The sequence below is a fragment of the Panthera onca genome, chromosome A3 (assembly GCF_046562875.1).
Source record: "Panthera onca isolate mPanOnc1 chromosome A3, mPanOnc1 haplotype 2, whole genome shotgun sequence".
In the NCBI taxonomy this organism is placed as follows: Eukaryota; Metazoa; Chordata; class Mammalia; order Carnivora; family Felidae; genus Panthera; species Panthera onca.
This window is the reverse complement of record NC_138341.1, coordinates 129,685,066-129,710,700: the sequence shown is the minus strand read 5'-3', so window position 1 is coordinate 129,710,700 and position 25,635 is coordinate 129,685,066. Positions and strand designations below refer to the sequence as shown.

The following is a 25,635-nucleotide window of genomic DNA, read 5'->3' as shown; positions in this document are numbered from 1 at the left end:
TACCTGCCCACCTCTCTGAATGCACTGCCCTCTTTGCTTGGCAACACAGCCAGCCCCTTCTTGCTTTAGGATTCATTCCTTTGGTTCCTGCTGCCTGAATACTCTTTCCCCAGATCAGTTAGTTTCATCCAAATGTCCCCTCCCAGAGAGGCCCTACGTGACCACCCAAGAGAATAAGGCCTCTCCAACAGCCAGCCCTTACCCCAGACCCCTGGCGATTCCCTCCGGACACTGTTCAAGATGATCTCTGTCCTTTTGTTTATCGCCTTCATGCCCGCCCCTACCCCCACCTTGAACGTCCCAGGTCGTTAGTGTCTGGGTCACGCTGGGTCCCTGGCACCAGGCACACGGTAGGTGGGCAACGAGGTATAGATGTCAGAGTGAGGCTTGTGCTCTCAGAGTACCTCGCGTTCTTTCTCAGGTCCTGGGAACCTGCGGTCAGGGGTACACAAGTGACTGTAGGTCAATATCATGCCACAGCTGTGGGCACCCAGAGGCACCTGGAGACTCAGTCTGCCATAGAAGGGATTGGTTCCCCCCCCCCTCCCCCGCTCAGAGGAGAAAGGAGGGAAAAGATTGGGAGCAGCTGGGCAACACTACAGGTGGCAGAGGCTTTGGCGTTGGGTCCTGGGTCCCGCAGAGCGCGCAGCCTCGCCCGCGGGGAGGGGGGAAGGAGGAGGCCCCCAGCTCGGCCCGGCTGGTGGCTAAGCGCGGTGCCCGGGCGGTGCGGCCGCAGCCGGGGGAGGGGGGGGGGGCGGTCTCCTTCCTCCCGGGCGCCGGCCGGCCAGCCCCTGCCCCCCCTCGCGCCCTCCCCCGAGTCCCCGGTGGCGGCCCCGCCCCCGCCGGCCCGGCCGCCCTGTCCCCGCCTCCCCCGCCGCGGGCCGCAACAGGTGCCTCCCGGAGCAGGAAGCTCGCGCCGCAGCCGCCTCCGCCGCCGCTCAGCTCCCCGGGCGCGTCCAGCAGCCGCTGCGCCAGCGCGCCATCCCCGGGCCCGCGTGCGTCCCCGCGAGGACAGCGACCCCGCCGCTGCCGCCGCCTCTCGGGCCCGCTTCCTGCCCCCTTCGCACCCCCGGGCGAGGGTGCCCAGGAGCAGGCCGAGGCCGCGCTCGCCCCCGGCCCCGCCACCCTCCCGCCGCTTTGCGCGCCATGGACGCCCCGGAGCCGCAGCCCGACCCCGACGGCGGGGACGCCCCAGGCCACGAGCCCGGGGGCAGCCCCCAAGACGAGTTCGACTTCTCCATCCTCTTCGACTATGACTATTTGAATCCTATCGAAGGTCGGTGGAGGCTCCCCCGGCCTGGCCCCCTGAGCCCGGGCGGGGGCTCGGGCCTGCGGAGTGGACACAGGACCCCTCTGTGCTCCCGATGTCACACTTCCCGGGGCGGGGGGTGGGGTGGGGAGGGAGGGGTGCGTCTCCCCAGGTGAGAGGGAGGGCACGAGGCATCTGGGACTGCTGCCACCCACCCTTAGGGGGCGGTAGGCTCACTCTTGCCCAGTAGGGCGTCAGTCTGCAGTTACTCGGGTCTCCTCCCTGGGGGTCGCCGGTAGCCGAGCAAAAGGTGGCAAGGGGCTCAGCTGGCCCCCAGCTGCAGGGTCGTCGGAGGGGAAAGGAAGTGATTTGCCTCTGGACGGAGGCGGTGGGGAAGCCAGAGAATGGAGTTAGCAGGGAGGGAACCGGGGCACAGAGAGGTGGCAACGGATTCTCTTCTGTGAACAGCGCCTGGGAGCCGAGTTTGTCGGGAACTTTGTGCTGAAACTAATGAAGAGGTTGTCTGCGCCTTCAGACGCAGGAGGTTCAGATGCTGGAGGTTGGCGCGACTTCACTGTTAGGAAGCCTGACCGTTTCCTCCCTGGTGTCGGCCGCCAGCTTTTGCGAGTCCCCCTAAAGGGATCAGTCTGAGCTTTGTTAAACGGTGATCCCTTGCCCCGCTGCCCTAATGGATGTGGGGTTCGGGGAAAGGCTGGCCTGCGGATTGGATTCAGGCAGAAGCCTATTCCTGCCTAAACTAGCTGTCAGTGTATGTGCTGAAGGGCCCTCTGTGGCTGGGGACTTCCCCAGGCCGGGCCGGCGCTTTTGCTTACCAGGAGCATTCGTCAGAAGGAAAAGGAGGTCGCATGCGGAACCTCGCTGTATTTTTCTGGTTAACAGGTTGTCTTGGAAAAAAACAACAAAAAAAAAAACCACCCAACTGGGCTTCCTGATTTTGACAGCCCAGCCCAGGGCTTGTCAAAGCCTCCGGGGGCAGGCCTGTTGGTAACTTCCAGATGCACAGGGGCTTGGCCGCATCCGGAGGGCAGGAAGGGGTTGTGTAGGAGGACTTCTCACAGACTTTTGGGGGCTTGGCGTTTCCCAGAGATGCTGTGTTAGGCAGGCGAATGAGAACTTTTCACTTTCCTTCCTTCGCTGTCTTCACTGACCACCTTAGGTGAGGGGCGTTTGCTTTGACTTGGATACCAAGTGAAGATGATAGCTGGTAATCGTTCTGAATTTTGGCTGGAGATGGAAATAATTAGCAAGCAAAAGAGACCAGTCTTCTCGAGTTGCAATCTGGAGGCCATCCTTTGCTTTGAAAAGACACAATTAAGAATCTGCAAGTGATCGCTTTAAGGTCCCTTTAACATCCGTGGTCTTTGTTTGGTAAGATTAAAGTCATGTTTTGCAGAGAACTAATATACCCCTCCCAGATTCACAATCGGCTAACTTTTTTTTTTTTTTTTTTGCACGGGGGAGATTTCCGGGGAAATAGTTTCCAAGCCAAATCTGATGGGAGGTGCTTTTTATAGTTTTTTTTGGCAAGTGGTGCTTGGTGGCCGCCAGATGGGTGTCTAAATGGCCACAGTGGAAGCCCTGGAATCATTTAAAAAAACCAACAAACTTTATTTTTTTGGTAACAGTTTGAGATTCACAGAAAAGTTGTCAAGACAGTACAGGGAGTTCCCATATACTGAGCAGCCGGGGCCCCGTTTTATTAACATCTTATATCAGTACGGGTATATTTGTTATCATTCATGATCCAATATTGATGCGTCATGATGAACTAAAGTCCATACTTTATTCAGATTCAAGTGGTCTTTGTTATTTTTTTTTTATTTTTTTGGGAACTTGAGTTTTGAGGAGCACCGGTTAGATATACCGTAGAATTGTGCCCGACTTAGGGTCTTTCTGATGTTTCTCTCCTGGAAGGACTTGGGTCTATGGGTTTTAGAGAGGAGGACCACGCAGGTGAAGTGACTGTTTCCATCGCATCATATCAAGGGTACCTAGTATCGGCTTGATTGATCAGTGTTGATAATCGACCTTGATCAACTTGGCCACAGTAGTGCTTGTCAGGTTTCTGTGTCGTAAAGTTACTCCTTTCTAAACTTGGCTCTTGGGAAAGAATTTCCTATGTGCGCCACCCCACCCCCCTTACGGAGTGGGGAGTTTGCTCTGGAATCTGTAAATAATGCTTCCTTGCTGGGAGCACAGAAGCATCATGGCCGAAGAACAGAGCGGGTGTGAGCCTTGAGAGGCTAAGCGAGCTCTTCCAGATGTGGGTCTGGCTCTGGCTTACCCGGATGTTCATGGGGTCACCTCTCTGCTTCTGAACGGTGGCTCTCTCCGAGGGCTGCCACTAGCCTTTAGCTTGCTACTGGGCTTTGTCCCAGGCGACAATATATTGGCGATGCATGTGAGGGCTACCCTTAACTCTGCATGAATGAGCTTGGCAAGAGTCCAGGGAGGAAGGAGCCCGCTAATGGGACCGACGTTGTCAGAACTGGATGACGGGACTTACGGATTTTGGGAAATTTGGATGCTTGTTTTATGGAACTGTAACATTGTAGCAGATGGCTTTTAGCTCCTGTAATAACCCGCCAACCCTAGCCGGTGGGCACTGTGGTCACCCTCATTTTACAGAGGAGGCACCGAGGCACAGACCGGTGGAGGAATCTTCCCAAGAGAGCAGAGCCGGTAAATGGCAAAGTTGAACCCCGAACCTGGCCGTCTTGCTTCAGAGCCAGCATTCGGAACCACTGTGTGAGGGTTCACTATTCCTTTATCTGATGAGAGTTACGTAGAGCCGTTTGTAAAGGGCCTGGCACTTTGGCAAGACTGGAGTTGAAAACATTTACCACCAGAGTGACCCTGGGCAAGTCATTTAACCTCTCCGGACCTTGGTTCGCTTATCTGTCGAAAGCTGAAATACTACTACCCTCACAGGATTATTTGCCTTGAATGGCTTGACCTGTTTAAATCAATACAGAGTGTGATTTGTTATGAGCATTTTATTAAACCCTTGGCTCTGTTAATGGAGGTGCTCAGTTAATGTGAGCCGTTATTCGTTTACTCCTCCAGCTAACTATTTGAGCTAACTATTTGAGCACCTGTTGTGCCGACCCTATCAGGAATACCTCGTGTGTCATCTTCAGGATCGAAGTGTCTGTATTTTAATAGGTTCAGGAAGTGTCCACCCATGCCTGTTTTCTTGAGAGTTTTGACGAGGAATGAGAGTTGAATTATGTCACAGACGTCTTAGGGTCTGTGGAAGAATATGGTTTTATTCTTCTTAGATCTCTTGTGCTCACTTACGAGACTTCCTAATATTGGAACATTACTGCCTTAAAGCCTGCTTGGTCACTGTGTATTATTTTCTTCTAGTGGTGGGGCTGGTGTCTGATAAAATCTCAGATTCCTGTCAGTGGTATTCATGAGCAATACTTGTCTGTAGTGTCCCTTTTGGTGTGTGGTTTGGATTTCTTTACTTTTCCATGCTCAGGAACAATGGATGCGTCGTTGGGACTGTCGCATTTCTAGAGTTGGGATAGAATTCCCCCATGAAGCCATCCGGGCCTGGTGCCTTTTTACAGGGTTGGGCTAGGATTGCTTTCTCCATCGTGTGTGGGGGAACGGGTCGGCTTGCACTTTGTTTGCTGGAGTCCATTTTGGTATACCGTATCTTTCTAAGAAATCATCCACTTCATTTATCTAGGTTTTCAAATCTGCTGTAGAGGCAGGCAAAGTAGACTCTTCCTATACTTCACCGTCTCCCTCGGTTGAAAAAAGTAACAGAAGGAATGGGGACCACGCTGTGGGAGCCCCGACCTCCGCTACTGACCTCATCATGGAGGGGAGGGACCTGTACGCGTTGTCAGTGGACAGATGAGAAGCTTAATTCCTTAGTGTGTGCTTGTGACTTCAGTGAAACGAATTATTCTCCCAATGTGTAAAACCCTGGGAGGGCTGGATGGCCCCTGGGAGTCCCTGTCCCCTCCAGGGTGCCACATCTCCTCCGGACCATCAGGGACTGACTCCTTGGGAGTGATCACTTCTGGGAGGCCTCAGGGGGTCTGATGGGTCCCTGCTTCACTTCCTCGGAAGCGAATGCAAATGGCACCAACCTTGACCCTTCAGAAAGGCAAATAGACTCCTGGCCGTTGCTTGTAGAGTCTGTTCCGGTGGTCCTTAAACTTGCTGGGTCACAGCCCTTGGAAAAGCGGACAAAAGCCACCCATCCTACATGCACCCGCTGTAGGAGTGCGTGTGCACAGGTATCCTATGTGTGCATGCCGCACGTGAGCATAACCCCTGCACGCCCCCTTCTGCCCTCCACGTGCCCTTTAGACCATTTTCAGGTAGAGTCCCAGACCCCACCGTAGTCCCTTCCCTCGTGTCACCTGCCCTTCCACTCAGGAACACCTGCTCTTACCCCATTCACAGGGGACAATTAAAACCTGATTCTTTCAGCAAATACTCCCTGAATGCTGGTTTTGTGCCAGGCCCTGTGGGGGTGTAGAGACCATCAGATGTGGTCCTGCCCTTGCCTGGCCCCGGGGCCAATGTGGGACAGGGCCTGGTAAACAAATAGGGACAAATGAGGTGCTGGGATATGGTATCATGAGGTGTTTTTGGTGCTTACTAAAAATAGAGTTCTACCCTAAGCAAGCAGTCTCGCTGAACACATGTGACATTCAGAGACATTGCCGTCTGCGTCGAATTAAGGACAGGCCTTATTAAGCCTGCTTTGTGCAAATAGCGTCTCCAGGTGCAGCTGGAAAGGTGGAATGAAGGCGAGGACTGAGCGGTGGCCTTGTCAGGGAGGCGAGGGAAATGGGGAGAAAGTTGCCCTAATCATTCTTCACTATTGAACACCTGTCATCCACGCTTCCAAATTAAAGGCCCTCTGTTCTTGAGGCGACCGGGAGGGAGGCTCTTCAAACCTTGGAGCAGTGTTATTTGGGTTGGTTCCCAAGGCCTTCTGATCCTGTAAGGGGATGAGGTTGAATATATTTGAAAAAAGGCAGCATTGTGGCCCGTGGTTCTCAATCCTGGCTGCACTTGGGACCAGTGAAGTCAGACTCTTTTGGGGGGGGGGGGGGTCCGTTGCCTTTGCTGAGTCATGCAGCGGTAAATGGCAGGGCAGGCCTGGAACCCAAGCAGTTGGGGTCCCGAGTCCCTGCTGTCAGCACTACAACTCAGCCAGAATGTCACAGACTCTGGCTCTGAGGGGTCCCACGTATGGTAGCACGGGGTGCGTTCAGTCCTTATATTTGGTGTTTATAGCATTGTCAACTTTGCTGCTGTCCCAAGGGGATTATACCTGTGCGGCACAAATAAAAATGGTAAAGGACAGGAATTAAATGGGCCTTGTGCTATTGTCCCATTGCTTTCTGCATCCCGGTGGATTATTGTGCATGCCTCCCGGGGTGCCTGTTCCTCCAGCTCCAAAGGCGCAGCGAGTCAGACCGCCAGATCTGAAATCAGAAAACCCTGACTTGAAATTCTGACGTTGTGGCCTCCTGCCTGCGTGACCTTGGCCAGTAAAAGTACCCGGTGTTAGTAAGTGCCCCATCAGTAATTTCCAAATGAATGGATGAGAAGTTGAATAATTTCTTCATGATGGTCCACCTACGGGTGGGGGTGCGATTTTGCTTCTCGGGGTTTGTGTTTTCTCACCTGTGCGGGGGCGGGGGGGGGGGGGATGGTGGTGGCAAAGCTCACCTGCTGGACCAGATGTGCGGCTACCAGGAGGCGGGCTGTGCGCAGATGGGCTGGTGCTGGCAGTGGTGATGGGCTTTGAGGGAGCGTCCAGTTCTCCTGACTTCCTGAGGGCCTTGGCTCCTTGGAAGGGACGACCTTCACCTTGGGTGAATTCTGAGCCTTAAGGGAAGGGCTGAAGAGTCCGGTCCTTGGCGAGGAGCCCCTGGCTGTCGGGCTTGAGTGGGCGTTACAGCAAGGTGTCTTACTTAAGGCACCTTCCATTCTGACTCGAAAAACTCTCGTCTGGCTCCTGCCTCAGCTCTAGAACTTGGCCGTCTGCAAAAACTTTCTCAAGTGTCCAGACTCCGGGGCTTGGATTTGTCCTGTGGCTGCCTCTCTTGGGGAGGCAGGGTTTCCCCAGGTGCCCTGCCCTGGCCCCCTGGGACCCTTGAGCCAGGGCCAGGAAGGAGCAGCCCTGGAGCGTGCAGTTTGATGGATTCTTGTGGCTTCCCCCCGTGAAGGGACTTCCTCCTGCTCTCCTCCCCAGCACAGGAAATAGCCGCAGCAGCCTTCGCAGAGCTCCAGCCAAACTTAGCTTCCTCAGGCTGGCGTGAGGGTTTTTTTTTTTTTTTTTTTTTTTTTTTGCTGATGGTTCAAACTGAGCTCAGGGAAGGAGGCAAGATGTGACCCCGGGGGCTCTTCCTGGGAAGGGTCTGGGGCCGTCTGCTTCTCTACCTGGAGCACAGCCCCCTATGGGTTCCCCCAAAACAAGAAGATTTTGTCCTGCACTTGAATGATGAACTTTTTCCCACAAGAGGGAAACAGAGATAATGATAATTGACTCTCACGTTCCCATCACCCAGCTTCAATAATTACCAGCATCAGGCTACCCTTCTCTCACCCCTCTCCACCCTGGACATATTCTCTACGCTGGGGGTGCGGGCCCCCCACTACTTGAAACCAAATTCCACATGGTTTAATATTTTGTTAATAACTAGAGCAGTCGGTAGCTCTCAAAGACAAGGACTCAGGGACCAGTCAGACGACATTATCAGACCTAAAACAGCACGATAATGGCTTAATTTCAGATATCTAGTTTCAGATTTCTTGCTTGTGTCACAAGTATCTTTTTGCTGTGAACTCATTTGAACCAAGATCCAAACAAGATCTTCACGTTGTATCTGGTTGAGGGGACCGTGGCGTCTCTTTTATTCTAGGAAAGTCCCCATCAGTCTGTTTTCTTGCTATTTGTTGAAGAAGCAGGTTCGGTTCTCCACATGCCGGACTCTTTTAACAGGTTCCTCTGTCCTTTGCATTTCTTATAAACCGGCATTCAGATGGAAAGCCCCCTGCCTTGGATTTTACATGCCTTCCCCCAACATCTCCCCCCCGCCTGCCCCCCCCCCCCCCCCCGCCCCATGTGGGGGAGGGGATATAGCTTTCCAGGGCAGACTAAGCTGTGAACAGAACCAAGAGATGGCCTTTCCTCCGAGTTGGCATTTGGGACTCTCCCTGCCTCCTCCTCGAAGGTTTGGGGAGAGAACCCGTTTTCTCCCCTGGGCCTGTTTGAGTTTAAATGCATTTCTAAAAGTCAGCCCTTCCCATGTGAATTTTAATTGAGCCGTGGCTGGGGGAGCTTTCTGAAGGGAAGAAAGTCGCCTGCAAAGCTCAGGATTTATAAAGGTCCTTATCAAAACAAACCTGCTTGGGCATGTCTGCAAAAGGGGGGGATGTGGAATGAAGAGGGGAAGAACTTGGTCTGCAGCGCCTGTAACCGTGTCTGTAAAGACTACAGAAAGGGGCTGTTTACCTGTGTGATGGGAGGAAGATGGGCTGCAGGTCTGAGGCCCACAGTGGGGGACCACCCCTCCGTTGCCCCGGAGGAAGGAGGAATGTCCTGAATGGCTGGGGTTGGCAGGGCCACTGATCAAGTGTGCCTGCCTCTGGGAGCGTGGCACCAACATGAAAACTGGGGGGAAAGTGTACATAAAGAACCTGTCAGTCCATCAGCTTTTAATTTTAAATCTCTGCCCCTGGCCCAGTTCGGGGGCCCCCGCTGTTCTCCAGGGGAAGTTTCCACCTGGATTTCAGGTTGGCTCTAGGAAAGGTGGCAATCGGCTTTTCAGGCAGTGCCAGGGGCTTGGGACTCAAATAGGGGTGTGGCTCCGAGGGGCTGGCATGAAGGTGAGGGGTCTTTGCTGCGCTGGTTAGAACGTGTGACCCCACCCGCGTCCCCCCCGCCCCGTGCAGGCCTTTGACGGAGAGGTGGGTTAGCCCCAGTGAGCCTTGTTTCTGAGGCAGGATTATCTGAAGTCTATTTCTGGTTCTGACCGGATCTTTCCTTCTCGTTTTGGTGAGGAAGCTGTCGGAGCCTTGCTCTCGGTCACGCACCACATGACAAGTGTGGAGGGACGGACTCTCCTGTTAGAAATGGACCTCATCGAAGTCAAGTTTGATGTCAAATGGCAGTCTTCTTTATTGTTTTTATTTCTTTAAAATTTTTTTAACGTTTATTTATTTCTGAGAGGCAGAGAGAGAGAGAGAGAGAGACAGAGCACAAGTGGGGGAGGGGCAGAGAGAGAAGGAGAGGAAGGAGAGAGAAGGAGAGAGGAATCCGAAGCAGCTCCAGGCTCCCAGCTGTCAGCACACAGAGCCCGATGCGGGGCTCGAACTCACCGACTGTGAGGTCATGAGCTGAGCCAAAGTCGGACGCTCAACCGACTGAGCCACCCAGGCGCCCCACAGATGGTGGTCTTCTTTAAAAATGGAGGCAGTACAGTCTGCTGACTGGACACATGAATTACGGTGTCGTCATATGGGGGAGTGCTGCAAGGGGTTAAAAAAGAAACCGTGGCTGCGTATTAGCACCTAGTCTCTGAGAGGAGTCAGGCTGGGTGAGTCCTTCCGCCTGGGTTAGGGTTGCTGGCTGGGTAGGGCCACAGGGGAACCCTCGGGCAGAATGGAAATGTTCTAGATCTTGAGTGGTGGGCAGAACCAGGTACAGACACGTATGTAAAAAAGGCATGAGATGTACGTTTCATGCTTGTGCATTTTACTGCACCTAAATGATGTCTCAGTTTGAAGTCCAGCTCTGTCCCTGATGATCTTGTGACTTTGGGTGAATCCCTGTATCCTGAAGCCTCAGTTTCTCTGTAACGCAGAGGACTTGATAACACCTGCCTCCTGGCTGGGCGGGGGGCGGGGGGGGGGGGCGGGGGGGGGTCGTAAGCTGCGGAGAAGGAGGTAGTACCCGTGAGAGCTTGCGGCCCAGTGAAGATCAGCTATCCAATGAATAAAAATAGGAAGGTCTCTGAACTTCTCGAAAGCGGCAGGGGCCCATGGGATGACTAAACTAGCAGGAGGTGGTTCTTTGCACCCCAAGTTGAGAATGGAGATGACTCACGTCGGCTCGATGTCCGGGCTCTGCTGCCTCCGTCCAAAAGCTGACCTTATGCATGCGCGTTGCAGATTCCTTACACCTCTCTACCCCTCTCCAAAAGGAGTAGGTGTCCGCCTGTGGGTGCATGGGGGTTTGCAAACAGACATGCCCGCAGCCAGTCTGTAAGGCTTGCAAGTCGTCCTGGGTCTTGTGTCCTGGGCGCCTGGCCTCCTGGCAGCCTGCCTGGGAAGCAGGATGGAGCTCTCTTTTCTGTCCCGTCTGGTGAAGGCAGACAGCTGTCTTAGCTGGGGACAAGGTCAGCAAAGAGCATAGCGTTCAAGGTGGCTTTTTCCGGTGGTTCCACGTTGACGAGACAGGACGGTAAACTGCCTTTCTTCCCTTGCTGGCGTTTCTGGACCTGACTTATCTGGATGGAATTTCTCGCCTTTCGTGCCCTGCGTCTGTGTGTGTCATTTCTCGAGTGACGAATGAGACAACCTGGTTCTCTGGCATTAGAATACACACGATTCATTGATGGGGCATCCAACCCCTGTGCGCATGTGCGTCTGGTGGGCGTGGTAGGGGCCTGGGGGGCTTTTGGGAAAGTTTGCTGGGCACTGAACTTCTTACTTGGAGGCAGCCTCTAGCGTTTCAAAGGTCTTTGCTACAGGCGCTGCAGGCCGCCAGACGACAAAGCTTCCCCTTCCTGCTCCTTTGGGTGATTGCTCACAGCACCCCCCCCCCCCCACCCCCGCCCTCGGAGGTTAGGAGAGTCGTGGGGTGGCGGGAGGTAGGGCTCATTCCCTCCACCTTCTCCCCTTTCCTCCGCCTGTACTGTGTGGTGCCAGGTTGTGGCATCCCGAGTGCTGCCATGGCAACAGACTGTGTGACTCAAACCCAGGGCCTGCGACTCGCAACACCTTGGGGTGTGAGCTCATCAGGTGGTGGGCCTGCTGCCTCAGACAGGGATGGCCCGCAGCCCCGGGGCCCCGTTGCCAGGCCGAGGGGCGTCTGGCTTCTGGGCCGTGACCTGACTCCTTGCCCCCAAGTCCTTCAGGCCTGAGAGCACTGGTTCTCCTCGTCCCCCTCCCCCCGGGCCTCCCCTCCCCCCAAGGACAGACCCTGTGTAGGTTCCCTAGCGGGGTTTCTATTTTGATCATTCTATTCTGCTTCCTGAAAATTCCACCCGCCCGTAGTTCTAGGCGGAGAAGATGTTCTCTTGCTGTTCCTTTTTTTTTTTTTTTTTTTCAAAAGCGATCTGTTGGCTGGTGGGTTGGCACTGAACAGCTGCCTCAGACTTGGCCGTGTGTCCCTGAGGGTGAGCAACAGGCCCGAAAGAGGCTGGAGGAGGAGAGGCCCTGGCAGAGACCACAGTGTGGCCTGACGGTGATTTTAAAATAAATGGTTGACTCAATCCTGGGGCAAATGGAGGGATTGTGGATATTTCAGAAGAAAGGAATTCATGTCCTTGGTTGTCAGTTGCCTCCTGATGGGACCCCTTAGAGCAGCTCCAATTGTTTTAAAAGGAAATTAAAAAAAAAATTATTTAGAGAGACAGAGTGAGTAGGGGTGGGGCAGAGAGAGGGAGAGAGAGAATCCCAAGCAGGTGCCATACTCTCAGTGCGACGTGAGGCTCGAACTCCTGAACTGTGAGATCGTGACCTAAGCTGAGACCAAGAGTCGGACACTTAACCGACCGAGCCACCCAGGCGCCCCAGAGCAGCTCCCAATTCTTGGGGTACCTCATCTCCCCAGTTGGATACCCCATAACCCCCGTGTTGGGGCTAAGGTATCACCGTCCAAGAAATAGCCCCTTTCATCAGTAGCAGGCTAGAGTCATGGTTATGAAGGAGAGGAGCCAGACTGCCACTTAGAAGCTGTGTGACCTTGGGAACGTGAGTCCCCCTCTCTGAGCCTCACTTCCCCATCGGTAAAGTTGCTTCATAGGGTTCTTGGGAGACCAACATTTATCGCACACACAGCGGTTCTTGGTGTAGGTTAAGCGGTATAGACACGTTAGCTGACACGTTAGACATCGTTTTCGTTACTGCCGGCAGCTCCCTGGGTCACCAACGCTTCTGTGAGGTTTGGTTGATCGGCTCCCGGATGGCCCGGGGGAAAGAGTAAAAGCATAAAACAAGAGGGGGTGTTGGAAGCCTCCTGGACCCCCTCCACGTATTTTCTGAAGGTCAGCAGAAAAAAAGACTCCCAAGTACAGTAAAACCTTGGTTTGCGAGCATAATTTGGCCTGGAAACATGCTTGTAACCCAAAGCACTTGTGTATCAAGCGAATTTCAACACCCATTGGCTCATGTGGGATTATGTGACATTGGGCGTCACGTACGACTCGTATTGCAAGATACTGCTCGTTTATCAGGTTACGGTTTGTTAAAAATGGTTGCTTATCTTGCAGAACACTGGCAGAACAAGTTACTCACAATCCAAGGGTTTACTGCACTGACTAATCCATTTATTTTCATAAAACATTCTTAACTTTCTTTTTTTTTTTAAATGTTTATTTATGAGGGGAGGGAGGGGCAGAGAGAGAGAGGGGGACCTAGAATCTGAAGCAGGCTCCAGGCTCCAGGCTCCCAGCTGTCAGCACAGAGCCTGACGCGGGGCTCGAACCCACGAACCGTGAGATCATGACCTGAGCCAAAGTCGGACACTCAACTGACTGAGCTACCCAGGCGCCCCTTACTTTGTTTTAAGTAGGCCCTACACCCAATGTGGGCTCGAACTTGTGACCCCGAGATCAAGAGTCACGTACTCCACTGAGTGAGCCGGGCTGCCTTTTTCTTTTTCTTTTTCTTTTTCTTTTTCTTTTTCTTTTTCTTTTTCTTTTTCTTTTTCTTTTTCTTTTTCTTTTTCTTCTTTTTCTTTTTCCCTTTCCCTTTCCCTTTCCCTTTCCCTTTCCCTTTCCCTTTCCCTTTCCCTTCCTTTCCTTTCCTTTCCTCTTCTCTTCTTTCTTAAATGCTTTTGAAGGCATTGGGGGCTAGTGTGTGTCACAGTGGCAAGTTGTAAAATCAGTGAGCGCAGAGAAAGGGCGGGATTCTCATTTAAAAAGTCATTCTTTCCATAATAAATAATGATCCACTCAGACCCAGTTTATTGAGTGCTTACTGTGTGTGCTTTGGGCTTCACGTGGATGAGGTGAATTATCAGCTTGGTACTGTCACTGGCTTCACCGTGTGACCCGTGAGGACTCGGGGGTCCCCCTGGTCACAGAGCCCAGGGGCGGGGCAGTGGAGCGGGGGTCCCCCGACCCTGTGCCGAGCGAGGCCCGGATCTCCGCGCAGATGCCTTGCTGAGGTGGGGCCGGAGTGGCGTCCCCAGCACCCTCCTCCTGCAGCCTCCAATGGTGGCCGGAGACCTCCCCCAGCCTTCACGGAGCCTGGATGCTGGGGTGAGCCCCCGGGAAGCCAAGGAGGGAGGGCGCTGAGAATTAGGACTTGCAGTGTGATTTACTTGCTGGGGCTGACGGTGGGCAGATGTCTCGTTTCTGAAGCATTTTGGGTTGGAGGGCCTGACTCCCGGATTACTGCTTGCATTGCTCTCTTGGGCCTCTGGTGTGAGCGGGGCACGCATGGGACACCAGCACTGTATGCGGCCGTGGCTCTCAGCTGGGGGGCGGGGAGCAGGTGTTCTGACTGCAGGACGAACTTGGCCACATACCTGGAGATGTTTGTGGTAGTCACAGCTGGGAGCACGGTAGGGATCACCGGCATCTAGTGGTTAGAGGCCAGGCGTGCTGCTAAACACCCCCAGCCCCCCCCCTCTGCCCACCCCCCCCCCCCAGCCTTCCCCCAACAGAAGAAGCCTCTAGCCCTGAATGCCACTAGCTCCGAGGTGAGGAGCCCCGGCCTGGGGATTGACGGTGCTCTCCAGTCTGCCTGGGTTCGAGCGTGGGCCCTCCGGCAAGTCTGCTCCTTGTGTCTCCGTTTCCTCGTCTGTAAAAGGGGAATACCCAGTGCCCGCCTCATAGCGGGTTGTGAGATAGAATAACTAGGCGGAATGTGCTTACCACGGTGCCTGGCAGGGAAGTTCTCAATAAATGTTAGCTGCTTTCCCTGTTGATTATTATTGACTGACGATCCCTGACTGCCTTCAGAAAGCTCACAGCCCCGTAGGGAGACAATTGATAGACTTCATTACACGGTCCTGCAGGTTTTCTGGGAGCCCAGAAGAAGAGCTTTCCGATCCAGACTAGGGAATCAGGGAGGGCCTTCAGGAGGAGGTGGTCCAGGTGTAATCTTGATGGGAAAATAATGGTTTGCTGGGAGAAGTGAGGACAGGGGGTCTGGAAGGGAGTTCCAGGCAAGGGGAACAGCAGGTACAAAGGCATAGAGGCACAGAGGACTTTGGGCAGCAGCCTCTGAACCCCCATCACGGCTTCCACCTTCTTCCTCTCTCTCTGAGTATGGATGCCTCAGGGTGGGCTAGGTGACCCATGGCAGGTGAAGGGGTTTTATGTGCTTCGCTGGTGAGGGCATCACATGTAATGAGCGCCATTTTTTCTTGCAGCGCTATGTGGCTTTGAACTAGTCCCAGGTAGAGTCTGTTAGGTGCTCCCGTATCTTTCTCGCAGTTGCCGTTTCCTCCCTGCCCCCCTCCAGCCTTAAAAAAGGTAGGCCTCCTGGGGTTGTGGAAATGTCCTACAGCTTTATTGTGGTTGTGGTTACAAGAGTATATAACATTTGGCAACACTCCTCAAACTCGACATATTCAAAATCTTCATATATACATACTGTCTCCGTAAAAAGGGAGCATTCAGGGGCAGAGAAAGGGTGGGCCTCAGGGTAGAGCCTTTGGCCGGCCACAGTGTCTCGAATCTTGAATTGAGTAACTTTTATTTTTATTGTGTTTTTACCCTACCTTCTATTTATGGAGGTGACACAGATTTTCCATTTGTGGTAGTGGTATAAAGTTTCCTTTTAAAAGAAAAAAAAAATTAAAGTACTGTGTGAGTGAATTTAAATAGAAATATTAAGTAAATAATATTTACTGGTAGTACGTGGATATAGCAAAGATTATGCAAGTGGTTAAGAAAAAAAAAAAAAAGGATTTTTGGAACCCTTTCTGAGAAAATCTGGTGGCTCTGAGATGAAACTAACTTTGTCCGGTTGCTGTGTGGGCACAGCCGCGACCCCGAGGGGCTGGCTGTGAGGGGGGCAGTTGTGTAAGGAGAAATAGAGAAGCCCAGCTGCTTAAAGAAACGTGTTCGCCCTGAGCCGTGCGTCTGGGATGCTTGCTGTTAAATACCCAGAAGACTGAGAATGGAACAGGGATAAATTACCTTCACATTCCCTGCTTGCTGTGAAGCTTTCAGAATCTTGAGAGGAAAAAGAAAGACGGAAAAACTCAGCTGCTCGGATTAATTAAAACCAGTGTAAATGCTCTGGATGCTTTTGCTCAGCAAGCCGGCCTTTCTGTTCGGCGCAGCCTGCCAGCGAGGGCGAGTGATGTGTGTTTTCAGGGCCGAGTTTCTGCGACTGTTCGCATCAGCCCTGACGCGGGGTGTTTCTGATGAGATGTGATGCGGCCCTTTCTGATAAGGCCAGAATTTTTGCTAAGAGACGTCTTGTGGCTTGTTTTTGCTGGTTCGCAGGGCAGTGGATTATCAGGATGTCGCGGGACCCGGGCTTGATGTTGCTCTCTTGCTAGAATAAAAATCTGCGCTCCGTTACCTGCCAGGAAGGTGTCCGTGTGTGCGTTGTTGTTGACTGGGAACGTGAGAACCTACAGACGCTAGCTAGAAAAATCCCAGCCAGAAGTGACCAAGGAAACGGATCTGGTTTAGTGCTGTCCTGTTATGAATGGGCAGGTTGAGACCTGGAGTCGGGGTGAGGGTCTCTTCCAAGGTCACTTAGCTGGTTGGTGGCAGCATAGGGCTAGGTTTCAGTTTCCTGCTTCTTAAACCAAGGTGTCATTGCCGTGTATCCTACTAGGCCCCATCACCTTTAAAATAAAATAAAAACCTGATTCTTTTGGGAATTGTGTTTCTTTTCTCAGGGTAATACAGGAAACAGAATCTCTTTTGGGCGTGCCTCCCCTGCCTGATGACTTAGTTCCTTTCCCTGGAAGAAGTCCCTGTTACCTATAACTTGCAGAGAGAGGCTGAACACCCAGCAGCTGTGTGTGTGTGTGTGTGTGTGTGTGTACATTCTCTTATCCTCTGTTTTTGTACTGTGCATACTGTAGGTACCTTGCTTTTCTTTGACCCTGTGTCTTGTGGTCATTTCATATCAAGGCTGAAAGAACTTTTTAAACCCTTTATATAGCAGCATTGTTTTTTGTTTTAAACGTTTACACTTGCTGTAAACTGTACCTCATAGCAGCTCACAACCTTTTTAAGTTTATTTTTGAGAGAGAGTTTGAGTGCATGAGCAGGTGAGAAGCAGCGAGAGAGAGAGAGAGAGAGAGAGAGAGAGAGAGGGAGAGAGAGGGACAGAGGGAGAGAATCCCAAGCAGGCTCCACACCGTCAGTGCAGAGCCTGATGTAGGGCTCGGACCCACAAGCTGTGAGATCCTGACCTGAGCTGAAATCAGGAGTTGATTGCTTAACTGACTGAGCCACCCAGCTGCCCCTGTTTTTGCTTTTTTAAAGTTTGTTTATTTTGAGAGAGCCAGCGTGAGTGGGGGAGGGGCAGAGAGAGAGGGAGACAGAGGATCCCAAGCGGGCTCTGCGCTGTCAGTACAGAGCCTGATGTGGGGCTCGAACCCACGAACCGTGAGATCATGCCCTATGCCAAAGTCAGAGGCTTAATTGAGCCACCCGGTGCCCCTGCAAGATAAATTCTAAAGCTACATTGCTTGGTTCCAAAGATAGGTATGTTGGAATTTTGGTAGATGTTAACGAATTGCCCTCTCTTGAGGTTAGATCTTTCTACCGTTTGGGTTGGATATTAGCATCTTTGAGTAGTAGTTGAAATATTTCACATAGACTTTTCTGAACTCCCCCTCCCCCCCTTTTTTAAAAATTCAGCCAACCCACACATATTTTGGGTGGGGCTGTCCAGGTGCTAGGATACCCTAAGGGGTGAGAGAGCCCTTATGGAATTTCCTGTTGGTAGGGATGGAGCTGGAGGTTGGAAGAGAGGCAGGCAATAAACAACGTCACAATTTCTTAATTGGAATTTCGGGAAGTGTAGGGACAGAACAGAGAAACGTGAGTGGTCTGTGATCTAGCCAAGGAGATCAGGAAGCCTTCCCCAGCACACGGCACTTTAGCTGGAAGGAATGAGGGGCTTTAGTTATGTAGAGAAGGGGCCTGGGTGGGGTGGGGGAGGAGCAGTTGTGGCAGAGGGCACCGCAAGTGCAAAGGTCCTGAGGCAGAAAGAAGGTAGGTGCTTTCTAAGAACAGAAAGACAGTTTGGCTGGAGTCCAAGGGAGAGTAGAGAGAGGTGAGGCTAGAGGTGGCAGGCAGGGCCTGGCCTGGCTGGCCTAGTTGAGATCGTTCATCTTTACCCTAAGACCTGTGAGAAGCCGTTTCGGGGCTCTCACCTGGGGAGGGGGTACCCTCTGGACCCCATGAGATCAGCTCAGCTAAACCAGGCAGCATTTACTCCACGATGGTCCAGAAAGGACACCGAGGAGGCAGAGGATCACCCGTGCAGCTATCTTGGCTCCCCAGGGTAAGGGTCAGGCATCCAACTTGAGGAAGAGGTCCCATTTCTGGCTACATGAACCTTGGACAGGATTCTTCCATTGTTTGCTCACTCAGCAAATGTTTATGGACAGCCCGTGCTAGGTGTCTGGCACCCAGTGCTGAACCTTGATAGATATGGTTCCCGCACCCGTGGAGCATAGAGTCCAGCACGTGGGTGACTATCTTCTATAAAGGGCCAGATAACATTTTAGGCTTTGTGGGCCGTAGAGTGTTTATTGTAACTATCCACGTGGCTATTTTTAAAATTTTTTAATGTTTATTTTTGAGAGAGAGAGGAGCACGAGTGGGGCAGAGAGAGGGAGACACAGAATCCGCAGCCGGCTCCAGGCTCTGAGCTGTCAGCCCAGGGCCAGACGCGGGGCTTGAACTCACAAACCGTGAGATCATGACCTGAGCCCAAGTCGGATGCTCAACCGACTGAGCCACCCGGGCGCCCCCGTCAACTGCCGCTGTAGTACAAAAACAAGCCACAGACCGTATGTAAACAAACAGGAATGGGTGCTTTCCAATAAAACTTTATTTACAAACACGGTCCGTTTGCCTGCCCCTGATCTATCAGGATGAGACTCCCTAAACAGATAATATCTGATGTGTCAGCTGGCAACGGGTGTTAGGGAAAAGGGGTGGAGAGTGACAGGTGGGGATGGAGGGGGTCTTTCTGATGGGCCAATCTAAGGAAGCGTTGGCTGAACAGACACATGAAGGAATTCAGGGAAGCGGCCATGTGAAGATCTCGGGGAGGGGGAGGGTTTCCAGCAGAATGAACGGCACTTGAACTTGAAGGCGGGAGATATCTGAAGAAGAGGTCAGCGGGGCCGTTGCTGAGTCAGGCTGGGAAAATGGGCAGGTACGAATAGTGAGACAGACCGGGGCTCGGGGGCTTCAGATCACATTTGGGAAAGCCTTTAAAGTTTTGCAGGCGGGCACGTCAAGGGGCTACTGCACGGCGAACAGACTGGAGGGGGTGACGACAGAAGGGGGGAGCCCAGGGAGGAGGTGACCGAAGTCCAGGCGAGAGAGGACGGGCCGGCGTCTTAGGCCAGGGGGGTTGTGGTGCAAATGTGGCTTCTGTTTTTTTGTTTTTTTTTTTTAATTTTTTTTTTTTTTAACGTTTATTTATTTTTGAGACAGAGAGAGACAGAGCATGAACGGGGGAGGGTCAGAGAGAGAGGGAGACACAGAATGTGAAACAGGCTCCAGGCTCTGAGCTGTCAGCACAGAGCCCGACGCGGGGCTCGAACTCACGGACCGCGAGATCATGACCTGAGCCGAAGTCGGACGCTCAGCCGACTGAGCCACCCAGGCGCCCCGTGTGGCTTCTGTTTTGACAGTAGGGTCGTTAGGACTCGCTATGGTTTGGGTGTAGGAAGGGGCGTTAGAGGGGTCAGGCTGAACCAAGCCCCCACAGGGAGGGGGGAGGGGCCTCTACTGAGAGGAGGAGCTCCCCCAGGGTCAGGGTGCTGGGCGGAACAGCTCCTTCCCTCCCTAAATCCACTCTCCAGAGTCCGTCCTTTGAGGTGGCAGGGGGAACCTAAGACAGAAGGCCGCTACGAAAGAAAAATCCGGTCCTTCCGCATCCGCTGCTTTTTTTATGGTTTGGGACACCGTTTAGCCGTGGCTCTGCCTTTTGAGGACCAAGGGGCTGGTCTGTGGGATTTCTCATCCTTCTGACTCTGTGCCTCTGGGTGAATCCCTTCCCCTCCCTGGGCCCCAGTTTCCTCGTCTTTAAAATGGCCCAAGATAAGATGCGACTCAGGGGTCCTGGATTTAAACGAAGCCACCAGTTACCCTTGAGCGTGAGCGGCTGGGGTCTGAACCCGGAGCTCCTGGGACTCAGAGCCGGTGCAGTCTGCCTGTGCGTCCCATGGCTGTACCAAACGTGCAAAAATGTTGAAACGAGCCTGCGTCCCTGGTTTTCCGACCGTGGGTCCTGACCCACTGGTGGGCCAGGAAATCTGTTCAGTGACTTGTGACCAGCACTTAAACCAAATAACCCCAGACAAGAGGAAAGGTGAGGGTAAGTACTGTTTTTGCGAAGCTTCGTTTCAGGCTCCAGTAGAGAGGGCGTGAACCGAGTCGTGGAGTAAAAACGCGTTTCTTCCCAGGGTCCCCCTGAGCCAAAAGTTGGGACGTCATTGGCCCGGCGCGTCCTGCCGGGCCTCTGGCTAGGGCAGCGTGGCTTGGATGAGCTGTGCTCTGTGCACCTGCACTGGAATCTTTCCGCTTCCATCTCTGTCTTCAAGGAATCGGGGAGGAAGCGGCCTCACTTTCCTCTGGTGAGGGAAGGAGGTTCCAGCTCGGGGGTTTGGCACGGGCGGCGGGGCGGGGCGGGGTGGGGGGGGATTATTAAGAAAACAAAGAAGAAAAACAGGAGCCAAAACCCGATCTGGGATTGTTCTGCCCGGGAGTTCTGTTTTAGAGGCTTAAAAAGACCCCTCCCTCCCCCCCCTTCTCTTTCCAGAAGAACCGAATGCACATAAGGTCGCCAGCCCACCCTCCGGACTCGCATACCCCGATGATGTCCTGGACTATGGCCTCAAGCCATACAGCCCCCTCCCCAGTCTCCCGGGCGAGCCCCCCGGCCGATTCGGAGAGCCGGATAGGGTAGGGCCGCAGAACTTTCTGAGCGCGGCCCAGCCAGCCGGGGCCTCGGGCCTGAGCCCTCGGATCGAGATCACTCCATCTCACGAACTGATGCAGGCAGGGGGCCCCCTCCGCGGGAGAGACGCTGGCCTGCTGGGGGAGCAGCCGGCCCTGGCCGGGGCGGCCGCCAGCCCGCGGTTCACGCTGCCCGTGCCCGGCTTCGAGGGCTACCGCGAGCCGCTTTGCTTGAGCCCGGCTAGCAGCGGCTCCTCTGCCAGCTTCGTTTCCGACACCTTCTCCCCCTACACCTCGCCCTGCGTCTCGCCCAATAACGGCGGGCCCGACGACCTGTGCCCCCAGTTTCAAAACATCCCTGCTCATTATTCCCCCAGAACCTCGCCAATAATGTCACCTCGAACCGGCCTCGCTGAGGACAGCTGCCTGGGCCGCCGCTCGCCCGCGCCCCGTCCGGCCTCCCGCTCCTCGTCGCCTGGCGCCAAGCGGAGGCATTCGTGCGCCGGGGCCCCGGTCGCCCCGCTGCCCGGAGCCTCGCCCCAGCGCTCCCGGAGCCCCTCGCCGCAGCCCCGGGACGACGGCGCCCCCGCCGGCTACCCCGCCGCGGCCGGCTCCGCCGTCCTCATGGACGCCCTGAACAGCCTCGCCGCCGACTCGCCCTGCGGCATCCCGCCCAAGATGTGGAAGACCAGCCCCGAGCCGGCGCCCGTGTCCGCCGCCCCGCCCAAGGCCGGCCTGCCCCGCCACCTGTACCCGGCCGCCGTGGAATTTCTGGGCCCCTGCGAGCAGGAGGAGAGGAGGAACTCGGCCCCCGAGTCCATCCTGCTGATGCCGCCCACGTGGCCCAAGCAGCTGGTGCCCGCCCTTCCCCTCTGCAGGTGAGCGGGGCTCCTAGGGGACCGGTTTCCCCGGGGGTGGGGGTGGGGGTGGGGGGGGCGTGGTGCTTTAGCGTCTGGGACAGGCCGCATCCACACCCAGGCCCTCCCGCCTCCTGGCTGCCAGACCTTGGCGGGCGTGGGGGGGGGGGGGGTTCAGTTCTCCCAGCTGTGGTTTCTCCGTGGGCCCCCGTAACTCCCCAGGTGGTCGGGAGCATGCCTGTGATGGCCCCTGGCCGGTTGGCGCATTCGTTCCGGCGACAGGGTTTTATCAGGCACCTGCTACGTGCCAGGCGGGCACTGTTGTGGGTGTTGGGGAGACCGTGGTGTACAAAGCGGGCAGAAATTTCTGCCTCCGTGGAGGGGACGTTCTGGGAAGCACAGAGCAAGCCTTTATACGGGGCACTTACCAGCCTCTTCTAAGAGGAATTGGGTTTTCGCATCTGCTGTCCTCGAGGAGCTTGAAATTGTGGGAAGCCAAAGCGCTGCGTGTAGATGGTGGTGTGTAGGCTTTGGGGTCTCCAGGGACCGGGTTTGAGTCCTGCTTCCACCCCTCGGGGGCTGTGTGATCGTGGGCATGTCTGGTGCTGCCCCCTGCTGTGTCCATGACAGGCATCGCTAGTCGTGCAGGACAGCTTTCTCATCCAGCATCTTTGGGATGCCGTGCCCAAGGCAGACATTGCTAATCAATCAGGATCCCCTTTCTCACTGAGCACCTTACTAAACCTTGGCTCATTCCCTGTGGGTTAGTCCCCACCTCATTGTTTTTTCGTCCGTTGTTTTTTTCCAAGGTGTGAGGATATATATGAAATTCTTGGCACCAAGCCTGCAAAAGTAAGAGTGAAAAGAAAGGGGCAGCTGCTGTGTTTCAGAGGGGAATCTTCTTATCAGGGAGGCACTTTAGAAAGTACTTTCTCCTGGATGAGCCTTGTCCTAGAAGATTGAGCTCCCACTGGTTGTTAGAGGAATGACAGTGACCATGATAATCACCAGCATTTGAGGATGCTTGCTATGTGCTAGGCACAACTCTAAGTATCGCCCACGTATCATTTTATTCTCCAGTAAATCTAGTTGGTATTATTTTTATCTTCATTTGGATGCTAAGAAAAATGAGGCGCCCAGAGGTTAGAAGCACATGACGTTCCATGAAAGCGAAGCTCAAAATCATCCTGACACTTTGAAAACCATACGGTAATAAGGATGAGGACGTTGATTCTTCAGAGCGTTTGCTTTTAGCAAATGGGAAACTGGTTTTTTTTTTATGCAAATACTAAATTGAACACCAAAATAGATCATGGTGGAGCTGTTGTGATTGATGAGGTGAGAGTAGTCGAGGGCTCTGTCCCCCGGGCCTTGCTTATCCCACACCAGACCAAACTGGACCACAGGGGCCTTCCAGTCTGGCCCTTCTTCCCGAGCGGTTCTGAGAACACCGGTGCCATCACAGGTCGATGGGTGTCCCTTAGAAAAGGAGATTCTGAGTTTAACAGAGTTAAACGGATATCTTTATGCAGGGGCCACTCCCAGCTGCGGACAGAACGTGCAGTCATCTCAAAGGCCGTTTGGCCACGGGGCTCTGAGTTCTGTGACCAAAGTCGTATGGAGCCACCATAGGAAATGCTGATCAGGGCCAGCGCCTGCCGCAGGTCGAGAAGCCTGGGCTTGGTGAGGCGAGCGGACGTGGCCACGGTCACCCAGCTAGTCAGTGACAGAGTTGGAAACTTAGAATCTCAAATTCTTGACTCCTTATTCTTTCTGCTACAGACCAGTCTGTGAAACGTGGTTTACTTAATGGTTGAGATTGGGGAGGAACATGAATATAAAATATGATTGTGCTGCATTTGTCTGAGACTTTATAAAGACTTTATCGTTTGTCCTTCCTTCTCTACTCTTGGTCCAAACGATACTGACCACTTTAGTCCCTACGAGGGCCAATTTGTGCCAGCTGATGAGATATTTGTGACAGTTTTCTGTAAGGTCAAGAAGATAGGACGTTCAGGGAAGTCTCATGATAACATTTGTCTCCGGGTGTGTGGGGCTGAGGGCTGGAATTCAAATGCAGAATTTCACATTGGCTCTGATGGTCTAATTCTTAAGATCGTATTGTAGTCGTCAAAGACTTGTTCCGGAACCAAACAAAATTTGAAGTTGATACTCGGAGATAGCCCACTGGGTCTTCTCCTCCCTGAGTATTTTTGATACTTCAAAAGATATTAGAACAGGGGTGAAGTGATATTTTTATGAGCCTTATTTTGCAAATTAAAAAAAATTAACTCGCACGATGAGAGTGTGAGTGTGTAAGACACACGGCACCTTGGCTGCAGGCAGAAGCTAGAAGGCATGTTGGGACCGAAACTGAGGTGGATGCTCTAAGACTTCAGGGCAAGGGGGGGGGGGGGCGCTTCGGGAGGTGATCTAGTTGCAAAGAAGAGATGGAGATTTGCTTGCATTGTGACGACATAATTTGAAGTTGGACTGCATGTTCGAGTTGGACTCCAGCACTGGTCGTTTATGGGGTCCCACTGCATTGCCCTTGGTACTGCTGTGATGGAGAAGGAATGAAATTGGTTTCATTGCAAATGCTTCCCTAAGTCCAGTTGATAACGGTAGCTTTTAGAAGCTCCGGGCTTAGTGGAAAAGAATATCCTGATTGGATTAACGATTGGTGCCACATGTACAAAATCAGGACATAGTGACACAAATCCATGCTTTTGCAACTTTGAAGCGACTTTGAATATGCGGGGCTTCTTTGGAATAAGACTGCTCACTCACTTATTCTTTCATTGAGCCATCCAGCCATCTACCCACCCACCCACTTGACTACTGACCGAGAACCGATCAAATATCGAGTATTGTTCCAGAGCCATTCTATAAGTGAGATATTTGCTTGGCCCTATGTTAAATAAATCAGTAAGATAAGAAGTAGCATATCTCTAGTAGCATGGAGACGTGCATGGAGCCCTGGACTGAGAGTCAAGAGACATAAGTTGGAGCCTTGTAATCTTGGGAAAATATCTGTGTTCCCTAAGACTCTGAAGGAGTGGTCTAGGTAGATCATTAAGACCTCAGCCAAGTCTTTAATTACATGATTCTAACCACGTGTCAAGTACCTGTTGGGTGTGCTGGGAAGGGTTAAGATTCTATAAGAAAATGAAACTTAATGGCTGTCATTACAACTTCAGATGTAAAGGCCTATACATCTAATACTATAACCACAAGTAAATTAGAGTATAGGAGATAACTTTGAAATATGGAGTGTATATACAGGGAAACATGATTATAGCTTGATATTTATTGAGTAGTTATTGTGCTAAGCTCTTCATGTGATCTCCGTAGCTCCATTTCACAATGGAGGAAACTTAAGGCCCATGGAAACTTAATAGAGGCATCTGCTCAAAGTAGCTAGAGGTGGAGGTTGGACTTAAACACGGGTGGGTAACTCCAGTCATGTTCTTGACTTCTCCTCTTCCTTTAAACTTAGGGGTCCGGGTGGTTTGACTCATCCATACCAAAATCAGACACTTCTCTATGGTTAGATGTTCTTTACTGGTCCTGAGAGCCAATGGCTGTGACTAGAAATGGTCTCTCCTTAAATGCAGCTTTTAATCGAGAGCATCAGACTTGGAAATAAGAACTGAAACAACTCTCAGGTGCCATGTGGTCCATTTGATATGTTATTATAAGACACTGGAGATAAAAGAGGTGAGGTTACTTGCCTAAGGTCACATTGCACATCTGTGACACACGTGGGCTCCTGATTTCCACTTCAGGTAATTTCTCCCACGCTTACTCCTTTGGAAAGGGAGAACATTCTGGATAAGGGGTGATTTTTAGAGGAAGGAGATGGTACTCCTCAAAATTCCCAGAGGAAAAGGAGTGGTAACATTTAGAAATATGCTAGAACTCACATGTAATGAAATTAGCTTCACAAACTGACATGTCAGTCACACTGTTTTCATCAAAGGTGGAAGAGAAAACAAAGACAAAGATCTCTCACTTGAGTAGAATCCTACCTATCCTGTCTGAGAAATATGTGCTTTCCAACAGCCAGTACTTTACTTCTGTTCCCTCTGACATGATTTTTCAGAAAAGGGACCATTTACGTTTATTGTACAGGTCGACTGGTTCTTTTTTTTTTTTTTTTTTTTTTAATTTT

The 25,635-nt window shown here is 52.7% G+C and overlaps 1 protein-coding gene across 5 annotated transcripts in view; it reads left to right on the top strand.

The window, feature by feature from the left end:
• The first annotated feature begins 897 nt into the window (after positions 1-897).
• Positions 898-25,635, top strand: part of NFATC2 (nuclear factor of activated T cells 2) — a 139,944-nt gene continuing 115,206 nt past the window's right edge. For 2 of the 5 annotated variants that reach the window (XM_060620312.3, XM_078443949.1), the window contains exons 1-2: positions 898-1,276; positions 20,468-21,482. In XM_060620312.3, the coding sequence (XP_060476295.1) occupies positions 1,147-1,276; positions 20,468-21,482 (1,145 nt within the window). In that variant the 5' untranslated portion in view covers positions 898-1,146. The remainder of the gene's footprint in view (positions 1,277-20,467; positions 21,483-25,635) is intronic. The other 3 variants (XM_060620321.3, XM_060620326.3, XM_060620342.3) reach the window with 2 other exon arrangements.